This window comes from Talpa europaea (genome assembly GCF_964194135.1).
Source record: "Talpa europaea genome assembly, chromosome: 5".
Taxonomy (NCBI): Eukaryota; Metazoa; Chordata; class Mammalia; order Eulipotyphla; family Talpidae; genus Talpa; species Talpa europaea.
The window spans coordinates 130,489,021-130,499,469 of record NC_140071.1 but is presented as its reverse complement, the minus strand read 5'-3'; the positions used below and the strand labels follow the sequence as shown (position 1 = coordinate 130,499,469).

At 51.7% G+C, this 10,449-nt stretch overlaps 1 protein-coding gene across 1 annotated transcript; it reads left to right on the top strand.

Moving 5' to 3' along the window:
- The first annotated feature begins 808 nt into the window (after nt 1–808).
- Nucleotides 809–9,792, top strand: LOC311170805 (sodium-dependent phosphate transport protein 2B-like). Its single transcript, XM_084233244.1, has 12 exons — nt 809–923; nt 1,022–1,156; nt 2,127–2,255; nt 3,204–3,347; nt 4,702–4,813; nt 5,451–5,646; nt 6,374–6,469; nt 6,899–7,019; nt 7,209–7,376; nt 8,142–8,258; nt 8,348–8,472; nt 9,114–9,792. Exons 1-12 carry the CDS (start codon nt 812–814, stop codon nt 9,741–9,743), a joined length of 2,085 nt encoding a protein of 694 aa, XP_084089370.1. The 5' UTR covers nt 809–811; the 3' UTR covers nt 9,744–9,792.
- Nucleotides 9,793–10,449: the final 657 nt, after the last annotated feature.

The following is a 10,449-nucleotide window of genomic DNA, read 5'->3' as shown; positions in this document are numbered from 1 at the left end:
CTGGGTAACTGAGCACAGCTTTGTGGGCAAAATGGGCTGTGAGGAAGTCCCTACCAAGGGCTGGAAAGAATCTGTCTCTGACTGAAGCGTGTTGATCCAGCCAGAAGGCAGAGCACTGATGCTCCTACTTAGGGTGCCAGCGGGGTGTCAGTCACTTTCCAGGTGTCGCTGTGAATCTCATAATGCTGAAAAGTATGAAGAATTGTGCCCATTTTGTAGATGAGGAAACTGACACTTTATGCTCAATAAACAAACTTGCTTAAATACACACTCATAAGTGACAGCTCTGGGCTCTGAGCCAGGTCCACTGTCCTACTTCTCGCAGAAGGACTGGTGGGTAAACAGGTAGAACACACGCGCACATATAATTAGGTCAAGTCCCCTCAGTGAAGGTGGATTTGGATATGTCACGGAACTGCTGTCAGAGTGAAAAGCAGACAGCCAGCCACTGCAGGTGCTTAAATACTTGGCGTCGCAGGAAGTGATGAGAGAGTGGGGATTTGCATCCTCCTGACTAGAGAAGTCCGGACAGAGGCAGACAGAAGTGGCAGAAAACAAGTGAGAAAAATCAAAGGAGGTTTAATTGATTTGTGGATTGGCGACTAGAAACCACTAAGAATGGGTTTGATTTAGTGAGTCTCTAAACGGTTGAAGGAGGTTTAGAGGAGTAAAATATGGCACCCAAGATTCCACACTGAGAAGGTATAGCAGATACTGCCCCAATTTTTGCAGACCCTGTTTTCCCAGCCATGAGCACTGAGCACCCCTTCTCAGTGGCTGCTCCCTTAATTTTGTTTTCCATCCACAGACCATGGCTCCTTGGCCTGAACTGGAAAATGCCCAGCCTAACCCCAACAAATACATGGAGGGGGCTGCTAACCAGCCATCCACCACACCTGTAAAAGACAAGGACACCCACAAAAGTAAGTGCCACTCACTAGCAGCTGAGTGCCCTCCCTGAGGGCCCAGGGCTCCCAGCTCTGATCCCTTATTCCTCATGCCCTGATGTTGGTTTGGACAGATGACCCTGGAGCCCCTGTAACCAAGATTGAGCTTCTGCCGTCCTACTCCACTGTGGCTCTGATGGACACACCCCCAGAGGAAGAAGACCCCTGGGACCTGCCTGCCCTTCAGGACAAGGGCATCAAGTGGTCAGGTAAACATGGGGATGGGCAGCAGAAGGGGGCCAAGCTCACCACTTCCAGTGACTGCCTCATCTTATCCTCCAACTCCCCACGGTTTTCTGTCTTAGGAGCAGAGGTCCTCGGGTGGGGGTGGGGGATGCCCCTGGAGGACCAGGAGGCCTAGACCCTAAAGACTATGTGATGACGGGGTACCATTTGTCCTCGCTTCATTCTCCAACTGTGCTGGGCACTGGGTGGGCACCAGAGCAGACACTGGGTGATCCTTAGATCCACTGTGACTCACCTGCCCTAGATACTATCAGGGGCTGTGGATAGAACTGGTGCTGGGGAGGTGTCCCTCACCTAAAGGCAGTGCACAGACAGGGAAATCTTCAGAAGACAGAGAATGTTCCCCAGATCAGCAGGGTGTGAGCCAGCAGTGCACTTATTTGCGGGTGCAGGTGAAAAGTTGGTCTGTGGATCAGATAGTTGGACAGGGGTGGGGGGTAGGAAAGGGGAGTTAAGGTCCACCTGAAAATTGAGTGGAGACACAGTAGTCAAGGATGTACAATTTCAGGATATATGAGGGCCCAAGCCCTCCCCCAGTGCAGGTGGTAATGGCATGCGTGTGGCCACATTCTAGAAATTGGTCGGTGCTGTTCTGTAAGTGCTTAGAGAGCCATTTCCTCTGCCCCAACTCCTCAAGGGGCAGGTACTGTGATGACTCATCAGGGACATGGTTCAGCTGAGCATGGGGCCTGGCTGGGCTGTCTGTACCACAGCCCAAATGTAGACCGCGTGGAGAAGCTTTACCCGGGCTCAGCTACATGGCTGGCAGTGGTCACTGGGCTGCAGAGGGCGGCCATTGCTGGGCCATCTCCAGGCCTTGCTGTGCATCAGAGCTTGCAGCTGCCTGGCCGGCAGGGACAGGGGAGTCTGAGCTCTTTGCAAAGCTCAGTGTTTCAGACACTAAAAGCCTTTGTGCCTTTTCCCCTCCTCCAGACAGAGACACCAAAGGGAAGATTCTCTGTGTCTTCCAAGGGATTGGGAAATTCATTTTGCTTCTGGGATTTCTCTACTTGTTCGTGTGCTCCTTGGATGTGCTCAGCAGTGCCTTCCAGCTGGTTGGAGGTATGGAGAGAGGGGTCGGTGACCTGGGTGGGTCATTCCACTGACTTGGGTTCAGACAGTCACATGTCAGACAACTCTGTCCAGCTGCAGCTTCTGGGGTGTTTAGGACTGGAAGCCACTCATTTCTTTTGTGAAGTCTTGTATTTTACAAAGGATCATGACCTGGATAAAGATCTTTCCAGCAGCCAGGGCTGGATTCAGTTCACAGCCTACAACTGGCACAGCAGGGCGAAACTCAGATCCCGTGACACAGAATAGCTGGGTCCTGCACTCTTGATGAGTCTTGAGATTATTATTTCTTGCCCTGAGAAAGTTGGGTGAGGACACTCATGGGGTGTATGTCTGGCAGCAGACTTTATTCCCAGATGTCCTTTCTGGTCCTTGTGCCCTAGACAGCATCCCTCAGAGCTGTACTTTTGTCTCAGACAAGTCACCTCCACTGCTTTAGCCCCAGGCATCTTTATCAGCGGCACTGGTAGTGGGCGGACGGTTCCAGAAGCACATTCCAAAATGATGCTCCAGCATTCAGTCACAGGCCGGGCTGGGCCCGGGAGCTAGCAAGGGAGGCTGAGAGAGGAGATTGAGAAGACCCAACCCTGAGGTGTACATCCTCTGAATTGGGGTTTTATCCCAGAGGCAGGAATTGGGCCGGAGTAGCCTCCTGGTGCCCATCAGGCAATGTCAGAGTTGAGGCCGTGTCGTGACCAGAGACAGAGGAGGGCTTGTTGATGGGGGTGGTTAAGAGTGGGAGGGTGCAGGGTGCAGGGTGCAGGGATGAGAGGAACAGGGTGAGTGTGGTGGGGATGCGCATCAGTGTCTGTCTGGGAAGAAGCAACAGGAAGAAAGATGCACAGGCTGGTTCCCCACCCTCTAACTTGGGCCTACTGGAGACTTCTGTGCTCACAGACCCACCTAACCCCTTTCCATGGTCACGGGTTTGCTTTCCAGGAAAGGTCGCTGGACAGTTCTTCAGCAACAACTCCATTATGTCCAACCCTGTGGCGGGGCTGGTGATCGGGGTGCTGGTCACGGTCATGGTGCAGAGCTCCAGCACATCCTCATCCATCATCGTCAGCATGGTGGCCTCCTCACGTGAGTCCTGGCACTTTCTGGCCTTTCCTTGTCCATCTGGGAATACCAGGATTTTCTCCGAAAACAGGCAGATTTCAGAGATGTTTTGGGTTCTGTTTCAGATCACTCGATAAAATCAGTCACGTGCCTTTTTTGGGTTTCCCGGTGAATCTGAAAGTTAGGTCAACCATGCTGTTGTCTCATAAGGGCACAATAGCATTTTGTCTAAAAAAAAATAATGTACATCTTTAGTTAAAATAATTAACATTGCAGTAAAAATACTTTAATGGTAAAAAATTGTGTATATCTTCAGAGCCTTCAGGAAAATTCACAGGCTTTTGCATGTGGAGTCTTGTCAGACACTCTCTGGTTGCAGCGCAACAGAATCAGGGTTGCCTGTTCAGCCTGGTTGCCATTATCTACCTATCTTGTCCAAGTTCCCTGTGTTTTACTTGGATTCCAAACCCTCTTTCTATTCCCACAACTCAGACTCTAAACACACTCCAATGCTTGAAAGCTCAGCTGTGATTTCTCCAGAACGGTTTTGTCCAGTTCAGCAGCTCCCAGCCACATTTGGGTCTTTAATTTTATGTAATTTTAATTTAAATGATAAATTTCAGTTGCACACTCAGCCTTTCCAAGGGTCAGTGGTCACATGTGTTAGGCTGCCAACTTGGATAGTGTAGTGATGGGTCACCCCCATCACTGTGCTGGGAATCCCTTCCTGTCAACACAGCGCACATTGCCTTTGGGACATCTGCCCACTGGGAGCTGGTCTGCCAAGCTTGACCCTCTCTGATATTTGCTCTGATTAAGTTGGGACAGACTCCCTGATGAGGACCAGTTTGAGCTGGTTAATTTTCTGCCAAAACCAACAATTTAGGTAAAGTTAATGAGGACTTTTCTGGGCTATTAGAAATAGATATTACCATTATAAAATGCTTTCCTTTCATATGTTAGAACATTGTGTCAAATTACTAACAACTAGAAAAAGCAATTATACTACCAGGAATTTATTATAAATACGCAGGTCCTTAAATATTATTTCCTTGTCTCCTATAAGCTGCCTGCATCTGTAATAGGGTGGAATGAAAGGGGAATTAGAAAGGTATTTATAACTGGCCCCACAGAGAACTTCACGGAGTCTGTGCATGCCTTGAAATTACAATCTAGCAATTTTGGAGAACATGTGCCTCTCTCTAAGGAGAGCCACCCTAGTCGCCATCAGATTCACAGCCAGGTGCAGACCCCAAAGAGGTTAAGTCTGCTGCTTTAGGGGATTGTCAGCCTGAATGAGGCCCGCCTGCCTCGGGCCATCAGGACGTGGCCAGGCTGCCTTCCTACCTAAAGTGCCAACCACCTTTCCCATCCTCAGTGCTGACTGTGAGGACCGCCATCCCCATTATCATGGGGGCCAACATCGGGACGTCCATCACCAACACCATCGTGGCGCTCATGCAGGCAGGAGACCGCAACGAGTTCAGAAGGTAGGAGGCTCCGCACCAGCCCTGCGCCTCCAGGGTCCTCGGCTGCCCATGATGTGGGAACTTCCTTCACCGAGCGCTTGGCAGCAGCTTGTCATCCTGGAGCTGCCGTGGGTACTGGAGGGAGGCGGGCACACACACTCACCAGGCCATTAAACTCACATGTGTCAGAGCCTTGATGGCCTCCTCGTTGGCTCCTGCCTTCTGAAGGAAGGTTGTCTTCATTACGCTTGTTCCAATGCAATTTGGTTTGAATGCAGTTCTTCCAGACTGTGATCCCTGAAATACCTTTGCAGCTATACCCCTTTTCCACTCAGTAGAGAAAGCTGAGTGCTGTCTGACCTGGTGGCAAAGGGCTCTGCCTAGCTTGGGAGAAAAGACCCTGGGCAGTGCCCATGCAGTGGGTTCCCATGCCTTAGGATCTCTAATAATTTTCTTCCCTTAGTTTCTTGTGGTTATTCAGTGGTTGAGTTGTGGGTACTAAGAACACCCACTCTGAGGAAGGGGGTGAGAATCACCACTCATCTAGAAAATGAGAGCATATACCTGTGTGTACAGACGGGGGACAATGGATGCAGTGCTGACCTGCCTGGATGGGGGCCCACTTGCTCATGGACTAATCTGATTCCACCTTTGCTAGGGCTTTTGCGGGGGCCACCGTCCATGACTTCTTCAACTGGCTTTCCGTGTTTGTGCTCCTGCCCCTGGAAGCTGCCACCCATTACTTGGAGATCTTGACCAATCACGTGGTAGAGACCTTCCACTTCAAGAACGGAGAGGATGCCCCCGCACTCCTGAAAGTTATCACTGATCCCTTCACGAAGCTCATTATCCAGGTAACACGTCATTCTTTCTTGCGCTTCTTCCCAAGTTCTCCGACCCCACGTAGTAAGGCAGAAATGGTGCGTCCGACAACGGTTTCCAAACACTGCCATTTGCCTGCCTCTGAAGAAGGGAAAGGGAGGTGGAATTTTCGTGACACTTGACAGAGTAGCTGACTTTCCTGATTTCCTTGGCTGTAATCTGTGTGATATTTTTATCGGGATGGGGCCGAATTGTTCTCATGACTTGTAGTGGGCACTTGGGGTGTCTTTGTTCCCGCCACTGACCTCAGCCAGCCCCCCTCACTGAGAGGGGCAGTATGCAGCTCCTGAAGGGGAGGTCACTGCCCTTTCCTTCCAGAAACCCATCAGCCCACGGGTTCCTATAGTTTGTAATGTCTTTGAAATGAATGACAGAAGGCTTTGTGGGTGCGGCCCTTCCTTTCCACTCCAATCTTCTGGTCCTGTCTGTCACTGACCCTCCAGTGAATACGCATCCATTGACGATGCACGAATGATCCTACTCGGTAGTTCTAGCTCACACAATCCTTGGTTTATTTATGAAACGCTTGCTGACATGTAGGTACTGTGCGCCATCTGGAGTGCACCGAGGGTGACCCAATTCACTTCTGCAGGGCCTCACAGTCAAGCTCATGGCTGCCAAGCTTGTCCACCAGCAACTCCTTTGTGTCCCTTTTACATTACTTCAAGGACCTTCTAACTCTCCTGTTACTTTCCTTAGCTGGATAAAAAAGTTATCAACCAAATCGCAATGAATGATGAATCAGCCAAAAACAAGAGTCTGGTCAAGATTTGGTGCAAAACTTTTACCAACATGGTAAGTTTTTATGAGCATAACTGAGCAGGTGAGATCTTATAACTACTTTTAGTCAAAACATTTGTTCAAAGGGGGGAAAGAAAAGTGAGGGGGAAAGAAAAATTTGGGACTTGAAAAATCACCACTGGCCAGTGAGAAAACTTGCAAAAATTGCCTAAATTCTGGGCAAACAGAATGAGTAGGACAGACAACCCTCTCGTCCCATCTCCCACCACAGACACATTATTGCTGGCTGGTCATTTACATGTCTCCTGGCTTATCTCTGCTGCTGCCGTTTCCATTAGTGGAGCAATCTGTTGAAATAGTGCATTGTGCTCACAGGTGCACACACCTGTGTGTATACCGATTCCCCCTCTCCCCACATTATCTGCTGCTCCCACCAAGAGAGAGAACTGGGGATTGTAAATACTATTCTCATGTTTGTCACAGACTCAGATGAATGTCACCGTCCCCTCACCTGAGAACTGCACCTCCCCCTCCCTCTGTTGGACGGATGGTGTCTCCACCTGGACCACCAAGAACGTGACCTACCAGGAGAACATCGCCAAGTGTGAGTGGAACAGGCAGACCAAAGCCATGGGTGGGGGAGGGACTATCTGGGGGGACCATGGTTGTGGCTTACGTGTGTGGAGCCCCAGTCACGAAGGAAAGAAGCGCAGTGAGATTTACTAAGCACAGACCCAACCTGCTCATTGGGAGATCCCTTCCTCCTAACAAGGATTTCCCTTGGTCTCCTCAGGCCAGCACATCTTTGTGAATTTCAACCTCCCGGATTATGCTGTTGGCATCATCCTGCTGATTGCCTCCCTGCTGGTCCTCTGTGGCTGCCTGATCATGATTGTGAAGCTCTTGGGCTCTGTCCTTAAGGGGCAGGTAGCTACCGTCATTAAGAAGACACTCAACACTGGTAGGTGCACTGACCCCTTCCCGTACCCTGCAGGGATGGCATCTCAGGGTATCCTAGGAGCGTCCTTAGGCCTCATGGAGCAGTGGTGTCTGCATGTGATTTTTCAATCTGATAGGCTACAGAAATTAAGATTCCCTTCACCTTCAGATCATCCTTAGTGTCTTAGGAGCTCCTAAGCCTGTGGAGCAGGTATAACCTTCTATTTCTTGCCCAGCAATATCCTGAGGCGCCAAATCAAATCCAGAGAGTGGTGGGGTAGACTTCTTTCCTGCCAGGTCTCTTTATGCCCAGGACTTTATTGGGTTTTTCAGGATCCCTTAGGAAAAGAATTACATACAGATGCCCTCCCTTGTCCTAACATCCCGGAAAATTTAATTCAGCATCTTGGGCAACCAAGGGACTCAAATGGCCAAGAAGAGCTCTTGCTGAGTTGGCATCTTGGCCTGTTGTTACCAAGGCAAAGACATTACCTGTCCGTGAACCTCAGGGAACAGAGCTAGGAAAACACACCTCCATGGTAGTGAGGAGGGTGGGCTAGCTCTGGGTGATTCCCAGATAGGCAGCACCTCAGCCTGTGCACTTGGTCCCTGGGACTGGCTGGGCAGGGCTTCTAAGCCCCTGCATTTCCTAAATGCTCCTCTAGGTGGAAACAGGTAAGGCCAGGCAGTGTCAGGAGACCACCCTGGGGGACAATTCAGACGGTCTCCGCCCCACCTCTGCTTTCCCTGCAAGAGCTGTGAATAATCTCTTCCTTGTTTCTTCCAGATTTCCCCTTCCCCTTCGCCTGGGTGACCGGCTACCTGGCCATCCTTGTGGGAGCAGGCATGACCTTCATTGTGCAGAGCAGCTCTGTGTTCACATCTGCCATGACCCCGCTGATCGGTGAGTTTCTCCCTGACATCCCCTGCTGGTGGCCATTTGCATGTCCTGTGATCTCCTGAAGTTGATGCTATGGACTGTGTGTCCCCCAGGTATCGGCGTGATATCCATTGAGAGGGCCTATCCACTCACGCTGGGCTCCAATATCGGCACCACCACCACCGCCATCCTGGCCGCCCTAGCCAGCCCTGGCAACACTTTGAGGAGCTCACTCCAGGTCAGGAAATGCTGAGTGGGGCAGGGGCGCTGTGGGTGGAATACACCCCTGTCTGAGACCTGGCCCTTAGTGGGTTTCCAAGGAGAACCAAGGTTTTCATTGTCACGGGACTGTGATGTGGGGGAGGAGCCGCAGCCAGGCAGCTTGGAGATTAGGCGGGGCCCGGTACTCCTCAGAGAGGCAGGGACACTGTCGCTGCCCATGGCTGTCTAAATGCAGGGCCACACTGGCAGGTGGCACCTGATGGACGTGGGAAGAGTTTCCGGGATGTATGGGCATCACTCCCAGTGAGTCTGCTTTCCCCGTGGGGAGCTCTGTCTGGTCAGAGGGAAGTCCTGTGGCCTGAGGCTGGCTCTATAAGAACGAGGTGGGCCTGCCTTGCCTGGATCAATTAGTTCAACCCAAGTTGAACCCGAGTAAGGAGTCCTAGGGCGTTAGGCCCTCAAAAGTGAGCTGTGATACAGCGCTGACCTCCCTTGCTTTGCCCCAAGACACACAGTAGGTCTTCAGTCCTGGGGGTCTGGGCCAAGGTAAGGAGACAGGGATAACCTTGATTGTGTCCTGGTGCTGCTAGACGGCCCCCTTCTCCCCACCCTCACCACAGAACAGACCCACTCACCTGGGCAACCTCTGTGTTTCAGATTGCACTGTGCCACTTCTTCTTCAACATCTCGGGCATCTTGCTGTGGTACCCCATCCCGTTCACCCGCCTGCCCATCCGCCTGGCCAAGGGGCTGGGCAACATCTCAGCTAAGTACCGCTGGTTTGCTGTCTTCTACCTGATCTTCTTCTTCTTCCTGACCCCACTGTCAGTGTTTGGTCTCTCACTGGCTGGGTGGCCGGTGCTGTTGGGTGTGGGGGTGCCGATCATCCTCGTGATCCTTCTGGTGGTGATCTTCAAGCTGCTGCAGTCCCGCTGCCCAAGCATCCTGCCCTTGAGGCTGCGGACCTGTAACTGCCTGCCCACGTGGATGCGCTCGCTCAAGCCCTTGGACGGCCTGATCACTTCCTGCTGTCAGAACCCCTTCTGCTGTTGCTGCCGCACCTGCTGCTGGTGCTGCCGCCTCTGCTGTATGACGTGCGGCTGCACCAAGTGCTGCTGTCCCTGCTGCAAGTCTTGCAATGATGCTGAGGAGGTGCAGGATGTCCCTATCAAGGTCCCCGAGGCCTTTGATAACTTGGCCATGGCCAGAGAGTCCCAGGACAGGGGTTCCAAGTCTCAACTGGATGCTCTGGGCACAAAGACCATTTCTAACAGCACAGCCTTCTAGGGTCTTCCCAGAAGCAGGAGCAAGGGTCCCTGGTCCCACATGATCATTTTCTTCCTGGTCCTGCTTGCCTTTCTCCACCACAGGATGTTGCTCTCAATTGAGAAATGGAGCTGACATCAGTCCGAGTCTCATCAGCCTGCAGGGTGGTTCGATCTCAGTCGCTGCTGAGTCTTCCACTCTCAGCATGACAGACCTGAGCAGTGTATCATGGCTAGAACACGAGCACCCCACCCGTGCCTGCACACAGCTGGGCGGGCAAATCCCTTCTTCTGAAGGAAAAACCCATGGGGGGAGGGATTTATGGAGCGTTCTCAAAGGAACACATGTAAGCGCACATGTTTGTCCAAACACACACCACATGTATTTTTCCTGGGATCCTAGGAGTGCGTGAGCATGGAAAACCCTGTACTCCTTGCGGCCTCGTTGCTGTTTGTGCAAAATAACTGCATGCGATTTGGATGGGCAGTTTCTTCCCGTCATTCCTCCCTGAACTGTCATCATCAAGCAGCAGTGGGGTCCCTATGTCACAGGTGCAAGGAGTGTGCGCCTTCTTGCCCCACACACTCTGTGCCTTCCAGAGCCCCTGCTGTATTCACACCTCCCTCCCTGTCTCCCCCCAGCAACCCCACTTCTCTCTGGTGAGTGAGCAAGCTTTAGCCTTGTCTTGGAAAGGGGATGTATTCCCGACTCTCCAGTCCTCCATCCT

What these genes read in the sequence shown, in the direction of transcription:
- LOC311170805 (XM_084233244.1), top strand. Translation starts at nt 812, where the DNA reads ATGGCTCCTTGGCCTGAACTGGAAAATGCCCAGCCTAACCCCAACAAA. An exon ending in TCACGAAGCTCATTATCCAG is followed by an intron (nt 5,647 to 6,373) that starts GTAACACGTCAT and finishes TACTTTCCTTAG; the next exon opens with CTGGATAAAAAAGTTATCAA. An exon ending in CCAGGAGAACATCGCCAAGT is followed by an intron (nt 7,020 to 7,208) that starts GTGAGTGGAACA and finishes TGGTCTCCTCAG; the next exon opens with GCCAGCACATCTTTGTGAAT.